At 37.5% G+C, this 21,053-nt stretch overlaps 1 protein-coding gene across 2 annotated transcripts in view; it reads left to right on the forward strand.

Annotated features, from left to right (window-relative positions):
- Positions 1–21,053, forward strand: part of LOC139686336 (carotenoid isomerooxygenase-like) — a 46,791-nt gene that overhangs the window by 4,725 nt on the left and 21,013 nt on the right. The window contains exon 2 of one of the 2 annotated variants that reach the window (XM_071583510.1): positions 16,718–16,944. In XM_071583510.1, the coding sequence (XP_071439611.1) occupies positions 16,718–16,944 (227 nt within the window). Of the gene's footprint in view, positions 1–15,809; positions 16,945–21,053 lie in introns of those variants that run through there. The other variant, XM_071583509.1, reaches the window with a different exon arrangement.

The following is a 21,053-nucleotide window of genomic DNA, read 5'->3' on the forward strand; positions in this document are numbered from 1 at the left end:
GGATGTTACGATTTCTGTTTCTACCGTGAATAATAGAATCTGAGTCACAAGATCCGACGACTGATTGCAAACTACGGAGGAAATCGGTCGCGGTCACGGAGAATATCGCGCGGAAGAACCGTAATCAGGCCTCTGGGTACGTATGTATATTATAGAACTTTCCTCTCGATTGTATTGGGTGAAATGGCATATATTGCCGTCACGTGCATGCCATGCATATTGATATTTTCATCGGACTAGAAAAACAAAGCTAACGCTGAATTTTATGAGGTGAAATAAGATCTAAACAAAGAACTTCCTCGTTGGTAGTTCGCACGTCACATGATGGACCTCATATCCTTAGCTTCATGCTATCACTGACCAGCTAAGGCCCAAATAAAGTTGTAAGCGACACTTTATTGATACTTTAGAACGCGTTAAAGAATTATTACTGTAATTAAACCGAAGATTTATTTAGATAGATGAGGGTAGAGTATAACCCGAACTAAGCCTCAAAGCGGGTGAAAGTGGCGAGTCGGGTCCAGATTTATTAAATACCCGTGAACCCAGGTAGATGATGCACTGGCATTCTAACACTCGACCATCCGATTAAGACAGCACTAGTGACTATATGTACATAATCACCCCTGGATTTTACGATGCTTGGCAAAAATTGTGGGATATGTTCGGAGAAATTTCCCGATAAGATGAAGGATAAGATCGATAAGAATGCCAATGAGTTTTGGCAATGTAAACACAATGGTCGATTACCTGCAATCTCAAGCGACAACTTTTTGCGGACTCAGAGACAAGCATTATTTCTCCCTGGACCCGATGCTGTATGACTTCATACTCTGCACGACCTTTTAATTTCTTGTCAATGCAATCAATTTTCAATGATTTGGGCACAAGTTGAGGACATGAAATAAAACAACAAAAGGAAGATTAACTGCCCTAAAACCTTATAATATAGAAGTCTGTACCTCATCTAGAATGGCCTTCTGTCAATACTTCCTTAGCCAAATTTATGGCCTGTTCGAATTTCGTCATACCATCAGCATTTCATATATCATGAAGAAATTTAAGGCTCGTCAGAATAAAGAATAAACTGATTAGTTTCCAATAGTCATATGTGAGCTTAAACTTCAACAAAGTTTCATAAAAATCTTTGAATGATTTCAAGTAAAAGTGACAAGCCATGCATTCTCACAAACAGCCAAGCATGAAAATAATGCTAAAAATATAGTGAAAATCTGGGAAAATATCTGGGAATAAAATAATAAAAATTAAAAATTATTTGAGTCATGACTCAACATTAGTTGAGGCATTTTCAACATTAAATATTACTTTTATCGCTAATTTTCAGTGAACACATTTTACTTCTTTGCTGTAGAAATTTCTATGGAAAGAATATTATTGGGATAAAAGGGTAATTTACTGCCATCAAAATATTTACAGTGTTTTAATGTTCAAATGCTGGGTTATTTGGTATATTTTAATGAGTGCCTCATCATGCACAACACTTAGTGTGGGAGAGATCTTGAAGTTGAAGATGCTGGAATTCGTATATCCAAGAAGGATCACCAATTCATTTTTGACACAAATGACTTTTTCAAGGTATATCACTAAAAATTTGCTTCAATAATCAGATAACACTTTGTCCTATCTTTAACCTTCTCCAAAAAAATTATAATTTTGAAGTTGCCTATTTCTGCCTTCCTACCCTTCAATTCATAAATAATTAATATTTATTTAAAATTCATCAGAATTGAATAAATTTCATTGCAGATGGTGTGCATGAAGAATTGTTTACTTGCCAATAAATTAAAATAAATAAATTTACTCAGATTCGAATCTAAACTTGTTATATCAATAGCTGACTGAGCCCACAAAAATTGGAGACTTCTCTCGAGTTAGACACCTGAGGCACTGCATTTTGTAATCTTCCTGCCTCCTAGAACTATTCGTGAGAATGTAGGAATGGACCTTCCTAAGATTCTTCAATGGGCATTTAGAAATAAATACTATCACAAATAGTCCTAATAAGAAATAAAACTATGTATGCTGAGACTTCAGCCAGCGAAGTTATGGTTAGCTATGTGTCCAGCCTCTTGGAAGAAACCCATTGGTGGATATTATCTAGAGAAAAAGTTTGAAAGACTCATAGAACAAATGCAGGTAGGGAATGTGTAATTTTATTTTCTTGGATTGGATGGCATTAATCATAGGCTTGGTAAAAACTTAACCTTTTTCATTACTTTAGCATTTAAATACACATATTATTGAAAGTGGATATCCTAATTGAATGATTTTATTCTATTCATAAGGGCAGGAATCTTTTGCTTCAAATGTAATTTAGTACCTATTTTCCATTTGCTCGTAATGTTATGAACTAATATAAAGTAGATACGAAGAGTTTCACCAACTTGTTTCCAGCAAGATGCTCACAGATTGGTGTGGCTGCATCTCATGCAGTTAATATTTAACCACCCCAACAAGTTTGTCATTCATCATAAAAGAAGATACCTTCGTAGCTATTCTTTAACATCAAATGATTAGATCTGACAGAAACATTGACTATTTTAGGAACCACAGTTACTTGCTCAAGACAAGATAGTTTATATTATCCATGAAATAGGCATAGAGTGAAGCAAACTTCCAATGCTTGGCATAACAGTATTCCAAAATTACCTCATAAAACAAGAATAGTCTGTACCTCATTTCCACCACATCTGGAGTCTTCATTTTACTTCCTTTCCTAATGTCTTTTGGTAGTGAATCAGTAATCTGAGTTTCCTCCATAGATTTTTCATAAAGTCTCCTGTTTTCTTCCGAATGGTTTCATCAACTTTGACTAAAGACCCTTTAACTGAAACCTCAAAATTCTTGTTTCTGCATGTTTCATATTACACACATTTTGAATAATTCCCAAACTATTTCCATCAGATTGAATGACAACACAGACAATGATTCCAATAATTATAGAAATGAGGTATTGAAATTTAAAAACTTGCAACAATTGTAACTGTTTTAAATCTTCTGTGGAATTTCACTCTACAGCCCCTCTGCCACCCTCTATTCTTTCAGCCTTTTTATTTGAAGCGGTAGGAAGTTTTTTACATTTACATTGTGCAATGGATACAAGGCATAATCCATCATCAGAACAGAAATGGATTTCATGTTTGACTATAAGGATTGATTGAACAAGGTCCCAAACTTCTACTGTGTTCATGGAACTGAACAAATGGCATAAAATTGTAATAAAACATTTGAGTAAGAGTAGTTCAGCATGGTTGGGAAATTAACACCAGATGAGAAGGCATACTACCAAAGATTGAATCATTGGTCCACATTCTGGAAACAACATGCAATGCTTTTACCCATATTCCCAAAAACCACAGCACTGTATGAAAATTAACCCCATGATAATTTTTAAATAGAATATCAAGCTATAGAACCTCCAACTCCGAAAAATAATTTTAACATAATCTAAAATTTGATGAGTGTTCTCAACAAATTTGTCCCTTACCTGAAATCCCTAAAGTTATTTACATTATGCTACTGAGTAAGCACATGCTACAAAATGATATAGAAAAGATGGTTGCTCAGCCTTTTTAATTATTTTCCAATTCTTTCCCTTATTTTTGATTGAAACAAGATAATATCTTAATTTTTTAATTTGGCACCGCCAATTAGAACATTGTACCTTTCTTCATATCAACAATAAGATAAAAGTGAGAGTTGAAACCTGGGTCGTGTGAATCAACATTCTATAACAGAAATCATAATTGTTAATTATCATTTCTCTGCAATATGGAAATTTCCACAAAGTTAATCCTGAAACTACATGGTTTGTTGCACACTTACAGCTTGGGATAGAAGAGTAAGAAGGGATACTATATATTTATGTTTCTAATTTCCTTGTACCTATGTACTAGCAGTGATAGAATATTAATCTCTTCCCCACTACTGTGTAGGAAGAGTAGTGCCCTCTGAAGAGGAGCAAGAATTTGATCTTTATGATATGATATGTGAAGAACTGTTTGCATGAAATAAAGTCAGAAAGTAGTTTGGTTCATCCATAGTGTCAAGTCACCTTAAAATTATCATGCTCAGATACTAGGTCTTTTTAAACTCACACAGCAGTGACTGCTGCTATAAATGCAATACCCCTCGTATTAGTCATTACTTGAAAAGATGTGATCGCCCTGAAATGCTTGCAATGCCACTTACTTAAAAAGTACAAGGCGGTAGTCTAGTTAAGCACTTGTAAACTAGCCAAGCACTTTGTTAAAAACATTTTTGTTGCATTCCACATGTATTAACAGGAACAAAACACTACAAAACTTATCGATCTTTGTTGTCTCTGGCAAGAATTCTTGGAATTAGCATGACATATTGAAATGAAATCATTGGCTTTGTAATTTCACACACTTTTGTGTGAAAGTATGTGGAATGAATGAAGTCAATAATTTCATTTCATTTCGATATATTATCGATCGCGCTAGAATCTATCTATATACGCGTATATGTGAGTAAATTCATTTGTGTTATCTTTCAAAAGTGTTTTATTAGAAAAGAGAGGATGGAGAAACCATTCAAGTTGTTTTCTTAAAATTACAACTAGAAGTGCAGTTGCAATTAATGTTGAAGGACTGTACTTTAATGCCTGACACTTCACCGTATACACCATTGGGGAAATACAAAATGTTATTCCTCCGTTTACTCCAGTTGTGATTTTCATGATATCGATTTCTTTATTAGTCTAGGTTTTGAGGAAAAAATGATATCGGAATTAAGGTTTCTGACCGATCTAAAGACAAGCAGTCCAACTTTAGCATTTGAAAAATATTAAATTTTTAAATAGGATTTGGATAAATAAGAAATTGTAATCAGGTAAGAGTTACAATTCCTCTGAAAATAAACATGGATGTAATATAAAACATTCAAATTTTGCTAGTGCGGCGTAGTCAACTAGCGAGCTCTCCGCCATTATTTTGCATCAGCAGACTGTATGCGAAATTACACTAGGTGTGTCATTCATGGACTTGTAAACTGACTTGCAGCTTTGCGAAAAAATAATTCCTGTTTTCTGGTGCATTATCGCGACCGATAAAACGAATTTCCTCAGCAGCACACCGTTTGCGATCACGGATCGTGCGACTTGCGTCATAATAGGTTTACAGCGATTTCCCACGAAATCTCCAGACCGGATCGTTTTTCTTAACCACCGCGTTATCTGACAGTTAGGACAGCTCACGCTCGTCATGAATATCCGGGATGGCACTTGGGAGCGGTTTAGAACGGGGCCGATAAGAATTCCAGCAAGGAGAAGTGAAGCGACCTACGAGGTGTTCAAATAAAGGCCAACATTTGGTAATAGAGCACCAACCAATCGACAACTCGTGTTCGAACAAGTGGCGCTCTCTAATGTCAACTTTTAGCAACACAATACCGTTTGGCGCGTCGCACTACCATTGTTAGTCTTAGAACTACATGCTAAAACTAGAAACAATCAGAAGAAACACGTGCGCTATTCTCTCATCTGATTTTTAACAAAAGAAAATAAAGATTTCCAAGAAACGTGTTGGCGAGAAATAGATATTTTTCATATCCAATTCCACAAGCTATCCTCAAGGGTCATATCCGACAGGAAATGGCGTGGGTGACACCTGCAACGAACTCTGTAGAATGCAATTTGATTCAAGGTGTCATGAGGTCTTCAGATTTCGAATTTCTTGGCAAACCAATAGGGGCCGCAGGGACCCATTTTCACTACCCACAAGTCAGCAAACGAAAATGAGTCCTAATAAATTTCTATGAATCAAACTCTACGGTGGGGAAATCAAAGTCAAGTGCTTGTAGTAGTGGTGCAAAAACATACATGTAGGCGCGGATTTCTTTTTCATATAAATTCTTTACTTCTCACTTTTGTCAGCCAGTAAGTGACGAATGTACTATCAGTAAACACATTTATTATATCCATTCCTCATGAACAGTAAGTATGCTAAATAGGTTTACAAAAATTAAAAGATTTAAGAGATTCAGAGCGTCTCACGCCGGATCACAATAACGGTCGGGAGTCGAACCCGAAACATAAGCATGAGTAGGTGTAGGAACTTGCTAGTCGACCAATTGATCGCCCCCCAGTGACTGATGCCCTAGTGTAAATTAGAGGCTAAGCTCTTCAAAAGAGAGAAACGATTCATTTTTTATTCGTATAATTAATTGCATAAAATTTCATTTGATGTTATATCGTTAACTTAACCTGTGTATATATGTCACAAATTTCATTAATTTGACTCAAGTAGAGCGCCCCTGGAGATAAAGTAAGAATTAAACTTTGAACAAATAATTATGGGAATAAAACAATTATGATCAATTCTTTATTGAAGAGCTCCCGAAATTTTATTTAGTTTGGAAATGGAGAAAACATCGCATTACCGTTTTCGTCTATATTTAACCCGATTTGTTTCCCAATTTATCTGATACAGAATATAGATTATTAGGAAAGATTAAATTCGTGAAGATTATTCGCCTCGTATCTCACTGCATGTTAACAGTTATCTGCTCTAGAAAAAGTAATCGATTAAGTTCTATTTCTATGTAAGCTGGATCGAGCATTCATACATCCATTTAGTAATTGGCATCGTTGGAAAACCATAAAATTATAAATATATCATATTTGCGATGTATATTGATGTAATAGCTTTCCAATTAGTATTTTATTCATTTGTTTCCATCTATAAATTTTGGTACTGATGGATTAAATATGAACTGAAAGTGTCGAGTAACTCTCGCTATTTGCTTGATCGAAGAGCATCATATTCCAGGCGAAAATGTTTAGTTCACATCTCGACGCTTACTTTCGGCTATTGCCAGTGCATATATAATTTGTGCCGTACTTTAAAATGGGTGTACCATTAATCACTCGCACCACGCACGTGCATTTTTTTCAAAATATAATAGAGACATTTCATTAGCAGTTTAATTGTTTTTATTTATTCCCATGAAAATTGTATAGCCATTTGCTTCTTATCTCGAAGAATGCTATGAACATACTTTCACACACGGGCGGTGATATCCCTAGTCGCAGAGTGGAAATGCATCTTTGAACTAAAGTCTTCTGAGAATTAATGTCGAGGTGGAAGAGAATTTACGGATGGTGAATCTCAAGTGCCAATCGGATCAGGAAATAGGATAAGATACATGGTTTAACTTACATAATTATTAATCAACCGTCAAGTTTCTCTTTCCCACAATCTTATTCCTATATCAATCAATATTCCAACTGCTTGCACAAAATATTCCCTCACTATCGCAAGTCCTGCATTCCGCTTGTGCCTGCCCTCTGATTAACTGGATCATGTAATTAATCGCATTACTCTTTGCCCTGGCTTGAATTATCCTTATAAAGTAGAGTTTGTCAGTCGGCTATAAATACTAAGTTCAATGAGCATCCCGAGTTCAAGGAGTGGAGAAACCATTTTCACGGGGTCTAAGCCTTCGCACGTATATTTTGTGACCAGCACTACTTGCTCTGTGCCACAGGAAAATTATTACTCTAAATCCTAATTTTGGAAAAAAATCAAGAATCATTTAAGATCTAGAGTTGTCTGAAGGACTGCTTAGACCAGACATTGATCAACGGTTCTAGAGTGATTCTGATTTATTTGTTTCCATTCAAAGTTCATTATTGCTTTTCTTCCGATATTGCAGTCTATTTCACGAGCACTAAGTTGAGATGCGAGTCTGCATCCATCAACATGCATTTATTTGAATTGTGACAAATGCACCTGGAAACCAACAGAGGGGAAAATCCTTTAAAAGCCTTTTAGACGAAAATCAACATGGTATTACGTTCATTATGTGAAATATTATTTTAGGAAAACAATACTAATGTGTATTTGGTGGAAGCACAGAGTAAATAAACTTGAGAAGTTTTCGGTACAACAAGAGAAGAGAGACAGTTGTTGGAAGAAATTCAAAGAAGATAAATATTGAGGTGATGCGAGAGGATTCCGTCAACTCACAATGGAAGGGGAATCCTTAATGGACAGAGAAGGCGGAAGAAGAGAATTTTGGATGCCTTTGATGGCTTTGTAGGCGGTAGGAATTTGATTACCGCCTGAGAGTAAGCTGTAAATGAGAAGTAATCATTATTCAGAAGTATTTTGGAAGCCAAATAGTGGAAAAAAGGAGTACTCAAAGCGAGGATATTTGAATGCTAATATTTACGTAATTTAATAAAATTAATGAAGTAGCTCCCGATATTTTCCCTATTTTACCTACGCCAACAATTATATTATTACCAGTTATTGCATTTAAGTACTCTTTAAAAATTACTTTTCTTCGCAGCAGGGAATCATTGTCTTTAAAACACTCTCCCCTTTTTCTCCTCCAATCATGTGTTTTCTTCAAGCAACGCAGTACTTTTCAATTGATTGCATTTTATTTGTTTACTTCCTAAAGCCACTACAAGGTCTTAAATGTCGGGTTACATTCATGTCGTCATATTCGGTTTTGATAATCACAACACTACATATTCAAGTAGTTCTGTGAATACGCTTTTTTGGATTTAACTTTACGAACCTCTTTTCCATCGGGTATTATATTTTTACAGATTTATAACTTGGTCATAACTATAACTAAATTTTGTTCACACCAAATAAGCCGAACACAATGCAAAAAAGTAAAAATAATAATTTTTATTCCATTTTTTACGCTCATTTATATAACATTCAATGCTTTTCAACGGTTTACGCATACGTAATTCATTTTATTTCAAGCCCACCGAGAACATCATAATGTTCAGCTGTAACTTTGGTCCTAATATTAAGTCACCAATTGTTGACGACATATAATGGCACTCATGCCAGCAGTTCACAAGCTGCTATTTTTGGTCAGCAAAGATGATGCAATTCTGAGAATGAATTTCAAACGAAAAACCTCGCTAAAGCCATATAAGCGCTGAAATCGTCATTCCCGAAATAACATCGATCCTGGATATGCATCAGAAACACGTGATATATGTGAGGGCAACCCCTGTGAGCTATTTCTGTGAATCAGGAATCTAATATAATTAACTACTTCGAAAGGATTACGGCAGGAAATGCTGTCGAATTGATCAAGAGATGACGGAGTTCATCAGCGCAGCGTGATGTCATTCATGTAGAAGCAATTTGATCAGTGATATGCAGCCATGGTTTAATAAATAATAATAATAAATCGCTAGATGATTTATAATGAAACCGTTTTAGGGCAGAGAATGGACGAGAACTTCAAACTAAGATATTCATTAGATAGTGGAAGACTGGCTAAGTTGAGAAACGCATATAACATAAACACCAGAGTAATGAGCCTATTTGACGTCGAAATTACATGGAATTCACATGCGCTATGTAGAAATTCCGTTTCTCTAATTAAAACTCAGGGTGTAAATGTTTTGCGGATCATTTAAAACTATGCGGAAATTGTTTAATGTGATTGACCAAATTAAGAGGAACTGCTTTGGCAGAATATTTAAACGTTCACCTTTGTTTTATCAAGTCTTGAAGAAAGAATCATAATAGGGCTAAATGATGAAATGATAAAGTTTTACGGATTGTAAAGTTTAATTGGGTGTGAAATTATCTAAAGAGAATGTTAATGCGGCGAAAGCCATTGCAGTTTTGGAGTGGTCATTACCCTGCACATTATAGTTCCCTGTCTTGATAAAACTAATAGTATAGGCCTCAAACATTTCCAGAACCAAATTTCTCATCTGTTTGATATGATGATAGATGCGATCACTGATTTAAACTTTCGATATTGCTTCTTTTAATGCACAAAACGAAGTTTTAAAATATTTCAATTTAGTAAGCAGTTAAGATAATTAAATTTACCTCAAAGAATGAGATTTTTATTTCATTCCTGAGATTTCATTGAGTACAGACTAATTTTTGTCTGACCTCTACCCTCGACCTATCTGGTATGAGCGACCCCTCCAGGAACAACTACCAATGCTCCCGATAGTACTAGAGTTCTAGGGGTCAGTGGAATGCACCAGACCTTTTGCCATGCCAAGGTCGTAATTCATGGTATATTGAAAGGTAGTAATGGCTATGCGCAAGGTCGTGATAACAGGGAGATCGTTGAGAAAGCGTGGAAGAGTAAGGCAGAGTGAGTCTTTCAGATAACATGAAGGCAGGCAGAAGTTCCGATTAAATGAAGAAAGAAATGGGAAGTTCCCACGATACTTAGGAATGATTAGTCGCTAGAAGATGGTCAAAGCTTAACTTTAAAATAAGTATAATGTCCTGATTATTTCATTTTATTGAAATTTACGGCTAAATTTTACGAAATTTACTGATAATTAAGAATTTTTAGTGAATCAATTTAAAATTACTTATCCCACCTCTATTTAATTCGGAAGGAAATTATAACTCTTCCCGAGAAGTATTCTAACTTCGAATATTGAATTCGGTGTATGCAATTCATAAAAATGGCAATGCACCCGATGAAATTCTCTATTTAAGAACAGATTGGATAAAGAAAGAAATATATGAATTTTCGCGAAATCTTCCTTGTGATGAGTATGAAAATGATAGCAGTCCTTCCCACAATAAAGAAGGAAGTTATGGATACCGGCGGTTATCCCCTTCCGGTTGCAAATAATGAAAACAATAGCTATTCCTGTCCGATCAATTAGCGAGTGGATGGTGTATGAAGCAGTCTCAAAAGCTAGACTACTGGTAATGGAATTTATTTCATCAGAATATCGATTCACTCCCACATTTTTACTGAAACTCATGCCTTCTATTATTATCTTATATCTATCTATCTATATCTATTTTCTATATATAGTATATCTAATAAAAATCGAAGTAATAGGGCTTAATATATAAAGAAAAATAAAAAATAGAAGTAATATCCCCAGCTGAGAGAGTATTTTGAGGTGCGATAAGCTAACTTTTTAGTAGCTTATATTCGATTATAATTCATGTTTTTATTGGAAAATGAATTTGTCATCCAGGGAAATCAAAACTATTTATAGAAACTTACAGGGAAATCAATAACGGCATTATAATAATCAAGATCAAGATTAGAGAAATAAACCATCGCGCATTCGCAAGTTTCAATGCGTACAGTTCTAAACTTGTCTCTTACAATTTATTTCGAGGTCTCTTACTCTCAGGCGAGAGGTTTTATTTAAGTAGTGATATGAAATGCGACTAATATCAAATGGTGGGATAAAATAAGAAATGAAGAATTATACAGAAGAATAGACGAAGAACGGACCTTATGGAACACCATAGGGAAAAGAAAAACCAGATGGATTGGCCACACCCTGAGGTACAATGGATACGTGAAGAATATAATAGAAGGAACAATAGAGGGAGAAGTCCAAAGAGGAAGGCCAAGGGATACAAACATGGGACAAAAAAAGAAGAAAAAACATTGCAAAAAATACCAGGAAGTAAGCCAATTAGCATCAGATAGGGTAGGATGGAGGGCTGCAGTCAACTAATCTTAGAATTAAACGACCAATGATGATGATGAAGTGCTTCTCAATATCATATACGCATGTCATATGTGATACACGTATTTCATCTCTCTCACAGCCCTACTATCAGTTCAGATAGCAAAAAGCAAGACTTAATTTCGGTTTCCCGCATACATCACACCTTATTATTAAGAGGGAACATATTTCTAAAAATGTGAATCCTCCCCTGGTAATATTGTACATCTACATATAACAAAATAGAATATTATTACGAGGCGTCAATATTTCATCTAATGATTTTCAAAAACGGCAAAGCGTCTATTTAGGTACTGTCAGAAATATTCTAAGTGAATAAAATTGGCAGTCAAAATTTAGTTCGCTTTTAGATTTTAATTTTTTCTTTAAACCTGGTAGGTTTAGATAATCCTGAAATGTTTACATAAATGCCATTCTGCTAAAACTTCGGGTGGGGGGGAGAATAATGAGGTAGGATATGTGCTCGTTTCATTGAAACTCAATTAAACTATAGAAAATTTATTGTTTTCTGTATTCACAAAATTTCAGGAACTCACCGATCAACATTTTATGAATATCACTTTTAGAAAAATTTTCCTTCCCGCAATTTTAATTACCGAGTGATTTTGAAAATTGAGTTGAGAATATAACGCTGTCATGTTACTGAAGGTACGTATGATGTATCGCATAAATTTCCAGCGTTGTCTTTGTATTATACTGAAAAATCATCAATTTCCAGGAGAAGGGAAATTATTTTTTACCTGAGAATTGAGGTATTTTATTTCATTAAAAAAATTTTGCAATCATTCAACATCAAACGGTATAAATTTATGTTTTTTATTTATTTTTGTAAGATACCCAATGAGATGTTGGGGAGAGCACAAGGAATAGAAAATACAGTTAAAACGTTATGATGTAGTCTCTTGTACGTTCAAAACGTTTCTTTGCTATGGAAAACTCATTTTTAATAATATAGAATGGATAATATTTTTAGCAGAATATTTTAAAGGCAGACTGATATTTTGTATACTTAAAATGCTTTTATGCTGATTATTCGTGAAACTGAGGGTGAAACTCATCACCATTTCCAACCACCTTTCTTCCAGATAATGATGTCAGGTATTAGCGGCTATGATAACTCTTTCCGTGCCTAGCAAATCATTTCTCAAAATTTTTCCAATATCCTTTCCTGGAAAATTAACCTTCGCCTCGCAGCTTCCCCTTCGCACAACGCAGCTTCCCCTTCTTTTTCAAGTCTTGATAACTCCTCTCTTCATGTCTCTAATTCCAATCCAGAAAAAAAGTATTCATATTTTGCCGCAATAGCAAAAGAGATTCTTTGCTAACGCCATGCCTCCATCCATCAATCTGCTTCATCCGTTTCCATTGAAGAATCTTCCTAAAAAAGCCGAAGACCCACCTGTTTCATTTTACGGTCTGCAGCTTAATGTTCTCTTATTTCTTGTGAATTTTTTGGACCGCTTATATTTCGGATTTCTCAGTGCTACATCTATTAGAAGCTGTCATCCATAGACTGTGGAGGTGAAGCCTAATTATCAGCCAAACCTAATGACATAATTACCTCACCGTCTTCTTTCGTTCTGACCTTCAGCCATTCCCAAACACCTCTCATTTCCCCTGCCTACGTCAAGTTAATCAGCATCGGTAATGATGGAAAGCCGTCACACACCCTTGCTGATTTCCTAACACTACAGACACCAATTATCCGTCCGCAACCCAAAACTTATGAAACCTCTTTGATGAATATGTTTAGAATAATACGCTAAATTTACCAGTATATATGAACATGCATGTATATGTATACATATATATATATATATATATATATATATATATATATATATGTATATATATAGATATATATATATATATATATATATATATATATATATATTATATACATCTATATATGTATTGATGTATATATATATATTTTTATACGGTGACTTCTTATACCCTGATGAAGGTGGCTGGGACTACCGAAATATTGAAGTGAGTTATATTTATGTCTGTATTAATCCTTCTTTTTTACTGTTATTATTAATTGCTAGTTTGCTTCAAGAATAAGCGAACGCCATCAAAGTATTCTATATATCCTTTAAAAATTTCATTAATTTAGCCCCTTAACTCTGCCGAAGGACTAAAAAATACGCAAAGCCAATAAAAGTAATGCGATCAAATGTAAATACTGTACATTCATTTCTGAAAGTGTTTCCTGAAAATATGGCATCATTCGTTCCCCTAAACGTTCTGCGTATTAGCTCATTTACTCCTTACCCCACCAATCAGAAATTCAGACTTATAGATATCCCACCGACGACGATTATTACCGTAAATTCCAATAGTTTCTACAAAATAGATAACAATGACAACCCAACGAGTTCACGATGTTAATGTTGGAACCATTCGGTAGGATCAATAGAAAATATAACAAATGTGATACGGACATTGAATCGCATGCTAAAAGTACAATGACCTGACATCTAATGAGGCAGTCCTACAAACTTGTGGTTTTTTTGCTTGAACAGCTTAAGAAAATAGTATCGCACTTGTCTTGCAGTGGATATTTTCCCATCAATGCTTCTACTGTTTTTAGTTCTCAAGTCCTTTAATTGATACAACATAGAGAAAAGCACTGTCTTGCAGGTGAAAAAATTTTAAAATTAATTCTTTACACCCTCGAGTATAGGTTTCCCGACAATGACCTGCATATTGCGGTTTTCCTTTTTGACTTCAGTTTCAGGGACTCTGGTTACCTATGTGGAAGCCTTCCTGAAGCAAAAAAAAGAAACCAAAATTCATTTTATAGAGTCCCAACTCTCATCTTTCAGGGCAGAACAAGAAAACAAAACCACAGAATTAGTTCCGCTTCAGTCACGTAAGGAAAACATATCCCCACACATCCGTGACCAGCCTCTTTTTCCATAAGGGCTATCAAAAATCGTAATAGAAGTCTACCTTTGCTTTTGGCCTAAGCCTATGCTCACTTTTTTATTTTTCCATTTTCATTTCTCTCCGCAAGGATGATCGTAAAGTCTGTATGGTATATTTTGCTATTCATTACATTTGATATTCTACCGTTAAAGGTAGGTTTTGGATGGACTCAGTGCGAATACCGCTACATTTCTTAGCCTCGCCCTCACAAGATAGAACCTGACATCCTGCACTACTCTAAACTCTTAATGAATTCCGCATAATTTCTTCCACCCTTCATATGGTTCAACATGTCTATCCATTGCCTTCCTCTTCCTCGCTTGCCTAAAGTTATCCATCCATCATAGTCTTCAACACTCCATCGCCAATGAAAATGGCCTTAAACCATCTTTCCTGTCTTCCTTGGATTTCTCCCAAAAATGACTTCTCTACCACCATGCCCACTACTAATTCGTACGATTTTCCGTCTCTAAATTTCTTATTTCTCACCCTTGTCCACAGCTATATCTAAAAATCCTACAATCTACACATATTATTTTATAACGGACAAAGTTTCCGAACCATACAAAACCATGCTCTATATAAAAAGTGTTCCACACACAAGTATCTCAACATCCTTGCTCAACGTCACTAGCATCAATTACCATTTTCTTGGGAGTAATTTTTACACAGTATTTCCTATTTTAATTTGATCATACTGACGAGTCATTTGCAATTGAAAATTTCACTGAATGAGGAAATTTCACACAATAGGGAAACGTTTTTATTTTTATTGCCTTAACTGCAAACCCCTATAACATTTTTTACCGATAATACGCGTGTTCGGTAAGAATTCAAGTATGCATTAATGGAAAGATTTGATATTGATTTTACGGGTGATTTTTTTTAAATTACTACCCTCTTTACATTACGAAAGATCCAGGCAATACCGATTGCCTACACGTGCGTGAGAACAAAAACATTTTAGCACTGGAGTCTTACATACACCGATTGAAATGAAAAGGGAATTTCAGCTCCGCAGACGCACTCACGGGGGAGGAACGTCACACACGGCAAACCCCTTGTATTGTTTCCTCCGCCAGGGTATTAGAAGTGGCGGGCGACGAAGGCGGGGGCCACGATCGCGCTTGCGACTTCCTTCCTCCACCTCCTCTGTAGGCGAGATCACATGAGTCCGCGTCCTGCGGTCGGTCACGTGTACAATCGGATTAAATTCAACCCCCAGGGAGGGGGCGGGGACACTAGTAAGCCGCGTGGGAGAGGTCGGGTGAGCGGGGTGGAGAGAGTGGACATGGGGGTAGACGGGAGAGTGCGGCAGCAGGTGGACACGAGTGTATAGACGGGAGAGACAAAACGGACTCTCTCTCTCTCTCTCCCTTCTCCTTTCTCGCCATCCCTTATATAAACATCGTTTGAGGGACCCTCCCTCCATCACACTCATCCGGGGACCCCTTACGGGCACAGCCGCGCGGCCTCCTGTGCGTTCGCGACCTGGATGAAGTGCGCAATCACGCTAGCATCCCTTGGGACTACCGCGGAGTAGAGCGAGCGCTTTGAGGGCGCACGCCCGCGAGAGCATCTCTGGGAGAATTGCGTTTGCGCTCCGTAGACCAGGACGAGACTGGAAAAAGAGTAGGGTTACCGGCCGTGGGAAAAGACTCTGAGCTGCCAAGGTCTTGCATGAAACGTAGGACACATAAGTTGCCTTTCAGTTACGCACTCACTTTCCAGCAAGCTGCATGAATTTTAAAATTTCAAATAGCTCATTTAGAATTGATGTAAAAATTTCGAGTGCCTTAGTAAAGTGACACTGACGTACTGTCACATTTCATTTCGTGAACTCCACGAAGAGCAAACATTTCTCTTTAAAATCCCACGGGGAGATTTAGGTACACGTATATTTTCCCTCTGGCGACTACTGGGACACAACAGGGGGAGTATTGGGTTGCCTACGCTTGTGAGAAAGAGGCCTCTTGGCGACGCGAAGGCTCATAAGGAAAGTTGCAAAGGAAGAAGACGCAACTCACCTTCCCTACGCTCGGTCACGCATTGGTTCACCATGGCGACGGACCTCCTCGCGGTCCAGAGCGACTACGGAACCAACACTCACGATGTGTGCGAATGGAGCGCGGAGGCCCCGGGGAGCAAAGGCCGCGGGATCTCGAACCCCGACGACCCTCTGCGGGACCCCTCGGCCACCGCCTGCCCCCTCGCCAAGGCCAAGAGGGAAGGCGGCGGGAGTTGCAAGAGGAAGTCGCGACGACCTTTTTCCCGTCTAAACAGCCTCATCAAGCGGCGGGTCGGCAGGGGGGCGGTCGCAGGCCTAACGGAGGATGAGGAGATCGAGGACTACCCCACGAGGGGCGCGGGGTGGCGCCAGGGAGGGTACCGGCCGCCGAAGCTGGGGACCGACCCCACCGCGGCGCAGCTGTACCCTAACAGCGACATCGACATTTGGCTGCGGTCGTGCGAGGAGGAGGTCCCGGAGCCGTTGGAGGGCAAGACTACGGGTGAGTGACCGCTCGGGATCGACACGATCTGGAGTGTACAGAGGGCAGCGGATCGTAAACCCCTGGACAGGGGGGGCATTGGTTCAGACGTTGCGTCGGGCTAACTAAATTAAAAATAAGTTCTTTCAATTATTCAAAAATTTTAACTGCACTGAAGTAACGTTTTGAAATTTCTACATTAAGGAATCAGTAATTCACCTCAGTTTATTCACTTTAAATTATTTCATTTATAAATAATCTACCGGTTAAAGTAAGTTTTGGATGGACACAACCACCATATATATCTCCTGCCCCTCCTAACAAAACAAAAGCCCAATATCCTACTCTGCAACGAAGTCCCTCTTCATCTCCGTATACTTCCTTCCTCCGTTCATTTCGTCCAACATCCTTGCTGTCTCTGTCGTTGCTGATTAGTCTCCTATCCTTCCAATCTCTTCCTATTTTCTATAATGTATTAATTAGCTTTCCCTAATTCAATCTATGAAACGCGTTTACTAGATCTACAAAACAGGCAAATACGTCTTGATTTTATTATATGCTCATCTTGATTAGTGTTCTCATTACAGAGAATGGCATCACAATGCCAATCCCATTCCTGAACCCAAACAGGTCATTTCCTAAGTAATCGTTTGCCTTGCCCTTTATCATTTTGTTTATAATCCTGAGAACCACTTTGGCTGCGTACGAAATCGAACTTACTGTTCTGCAGTCCTCACATGATGTAGTCTTTACCTTTTTTGAAATAGGAACTAACACTGATCTCACAAAGTCTTCTGGCCAGAATCCTCTCTAATAGATACTACGAATCAGTCCATAGAGTCTCTTCCTACCACATTTTCCTAAACCTTTAATTAGTTCGTCAGGAATGTTATCTACCCCCACGGCAAACTTCCTTAACTCTTCTTTCACTCTTTCTTAACTTCTTCTTTCTAACCTTCTTCTTTCTTTCCCAACCATCTTATTTCTCTTCTACAAACTTTCTTAACTCCCTTTATGCCCTATCTCATCGCCAAGTATGCCTGGACCTAAGCTATCTTCCTCTACGTCATACTATTTTTCTATGTCTAACCTTGCTGGGCTAAGTTCTTTAGCATATAGTTCTTCCATATATTCCTTCCATCTCCCTTGGATCTAATCTGATTCAGCTATTATTTTACTAGACTTTTCTCTAATTGTTAACACTTTGAATGCACACACACACACACACACACACATATATATATATATATATGAGTCGCGGTAGTCGAGGGGTAGAGCGTTCGTACTGACAGGAGGGCCCGGGTTTGATTCTCGGGCAAGCATCTCTGGGCACTTGCAGCTCCACCCAAGCTTTGTGATTTTTCTGGTACCAGACCTTCCTGGGGAACCATAACCGGAACGGGTAAAGGAACTGTCCCCCTACCCTGATATGTGAATTTCACACGCCGTCGGGCGTAGTACTAGGTGAACTCTATCACCAAACCGACCATAGGGTTGACCATACCATACTGTTTTTATGGTTATATATAAACAATATAAAAAAATGTGTTATATATCTACGCTTTACACGCAAACACACACATTATATATATATATATATATATATATATATATATATATATATATATATATATATATATATATATATATATAAAGGTGAGAGGTTCATAACAGAGTTTTATGATGATACGTGGTAAGATGAGAGGAAGCTGATGGGAGAGAAATCGGAGGTGGAACAAGTTAGACGTAGTAGGTTCGTAATAGATTTAAAAGCAACAATAGAGGGAGAATGTTGAACAAGTGGAAGAAAGAGAAAACACATTTCGGACTGCGTGGAGAAGAGTGTGTAAATCCAAGTTGGAAATGCTAAATATTATTTATGGAGTTCGTTTTAGTTATTTAATATAAATTGCTGATTCCCATGAGTCTTGGTGTGCTGATAGATTCTTCTCGCATGTTTATAAAAATTATTTCCGTTTCTTCAGCTACGAGTTTTATTAACTCAACGTGGTATCTCTCATTCATATTCATAATGTTTCAGAGTTTATTTTTTTTAATTCGTTTAATTTGGCCACATGATCCCCAGTTTGGGGAGGCGCATAAACATTTTAATAATTCTAGGGGAGATGTCATTAAAATATTTACCTCTAATAAATTCTCCTGGAAGTGCCAAATGGCGCAAATTGTCTCAGTAGTTGGCTGTCTTCCATAACACATGATGGCTACGAAGCGGATTATCAAAAACAGAGCAATCGCTATGAAAATAATACCGTTTTGAACAAATAATTATTATTGGAGGGCTTGTTTTTAAACCAATGGGAACACGAAGATTTTATGAGCGACTCAAGCATTTAGAACGGTAAAATCACTCCAGCGTTATCGGTAACACACAAATAATATTCCAGGCGCCGCAGTACATTGTTTTGCGAGGCCACGGTCCGATTAACAGATATTGACTGCCGAACCGATACATATAAGGACTCATTTTTCCCTCACACAATTCGAGGGCACAACGGGTGGAAACACAATGTTCTACACATCAATCAATTTATACACCTATTGATGGTGACCTAACACCCCTGCCGCATGCCCCCAAGGCCACTTTCAGGTTGAGATTTTGAAATAATGGACCCAAAAGTTAAGGATTGGATAGGTGATGGTAGATCTCGACTTGTACTAACCCCAGAGGCGTGTGAATATCCAGCATCAGCACATGCGGCTCGGTTCCTTTCCCTTTTTACCTCTGCAGTTACGCGGAAATATTTGGTATCGATAAAAATCACACGGGATGCTTGGGAAATTGCGCAGAGTGACCGGTAATCGAACTTGGACACTATGGCCAGTATCCGAACGCAAGGCACCACTAAGTTGTTATGTCTTAAGCTGCTCGTAAATGTGAACATATTTGCTTTTTTCTCCGTGAGTTGGAATGGAGGAAGCAATAATAGAGGAGGAAGTACCTTTTCCCAAAGTAAGTCCAACTTTTTCATTCAGCACCGGCGGAGGGGCCGAATAGTAAGTGCGTGCCAACGCAGCGTTGGCTCCGGATGCAGTACTCCGGTAGGGTTCGCCAAAGTTTGAAAGACCAAACAAAGGGAAGAACAATAAGTGTTTCACGTTCAATGGTGAGGTTGTGAAACCTCGGGAGTAATCGCGCAAAATTGGTGAATGGTCACTTAGCTCGGACAACATAACTTAGCTCAACATAACTTTATTTTAGGAACATGACGTTTTCTAGTTATAATGAAGTAAATAAAAACTTTACATTTTTTTGCGCCGAAAGAGTCTTTGGCCAAATAAAAATTTCTGATTCACAAAATTTGAGCTTTTACTTCAGGGAATTTTTAAGAAATAAAAAAAATCATTTAATGGATTAAATGAACAAATAGTTTTCAATTGACTCACGAGCTGCGTGTTATACATTAAATGAGACATTAACATCATTTAAGATGACGACGAAATTTGTTTAAGCCCTTTTTAATATTAGTCAGTCACAAAAGATGTAGAATATAGCATAAAAAATTTTACTTGGGCCTCGAGCATGAGACTTTTGAGTTCGGATCAGGTATTTTAATGATAACACAATGACAACATCACAGTCAGGTTTTAGCAAAATTTCACCACAGGAGACGAATATATCGCTAATCGAGCAGGAGCCGACGCTGTATCGAAATTAGATATACGACTTTACAAAATTATTCCTTAATATTTTTATCTAAAAGTGATGCTATCGTAAAAAAGAAGTCGCCCACTCATGGGGTGTTGCCGATTTTGATGAGGTGGGAACAGGGGCGAGGACACCCTCCTTTGGAGCTTTTTACCCAAGAGACTGGGATCCACTGGGCATTTTACCCAAGTTACTGGGAGTGCCCTGGGAGTACGCCTCCAACCAAATGTTTTCTCTGACACGGAACATCGGAAGAATCCAAGAGAGAAATTTTATTTCGTCTTATTGGAGAACAGGGGCACTATATTTTCAGTACACTCCCCGGTCACCCAAAAGGATAATATGTCAATAATGAAATATCCAACCCCCCAGAAAAATTCAAACCTTAGAACAGGAACACATCTCGTATTACGCTTCTCATTATTCCGATACACTCTTAGAGCTCCCTACATATCCATCCTCC

Source organism: Hetaerina americana, unplaced genomic scaffold (genome assembly GCF_022747635.1).
Source record: "Hetaerina americana unplaced genomic scaffold, ioHetAmer1.1.p SCAF_14, whole genome shotgun sequence".
NCBI lineage: Eukaryota > Metazoa > Arthropoda > Insecta > Odonata > Calopterygidae > Hetaerina > Hetaerina americana.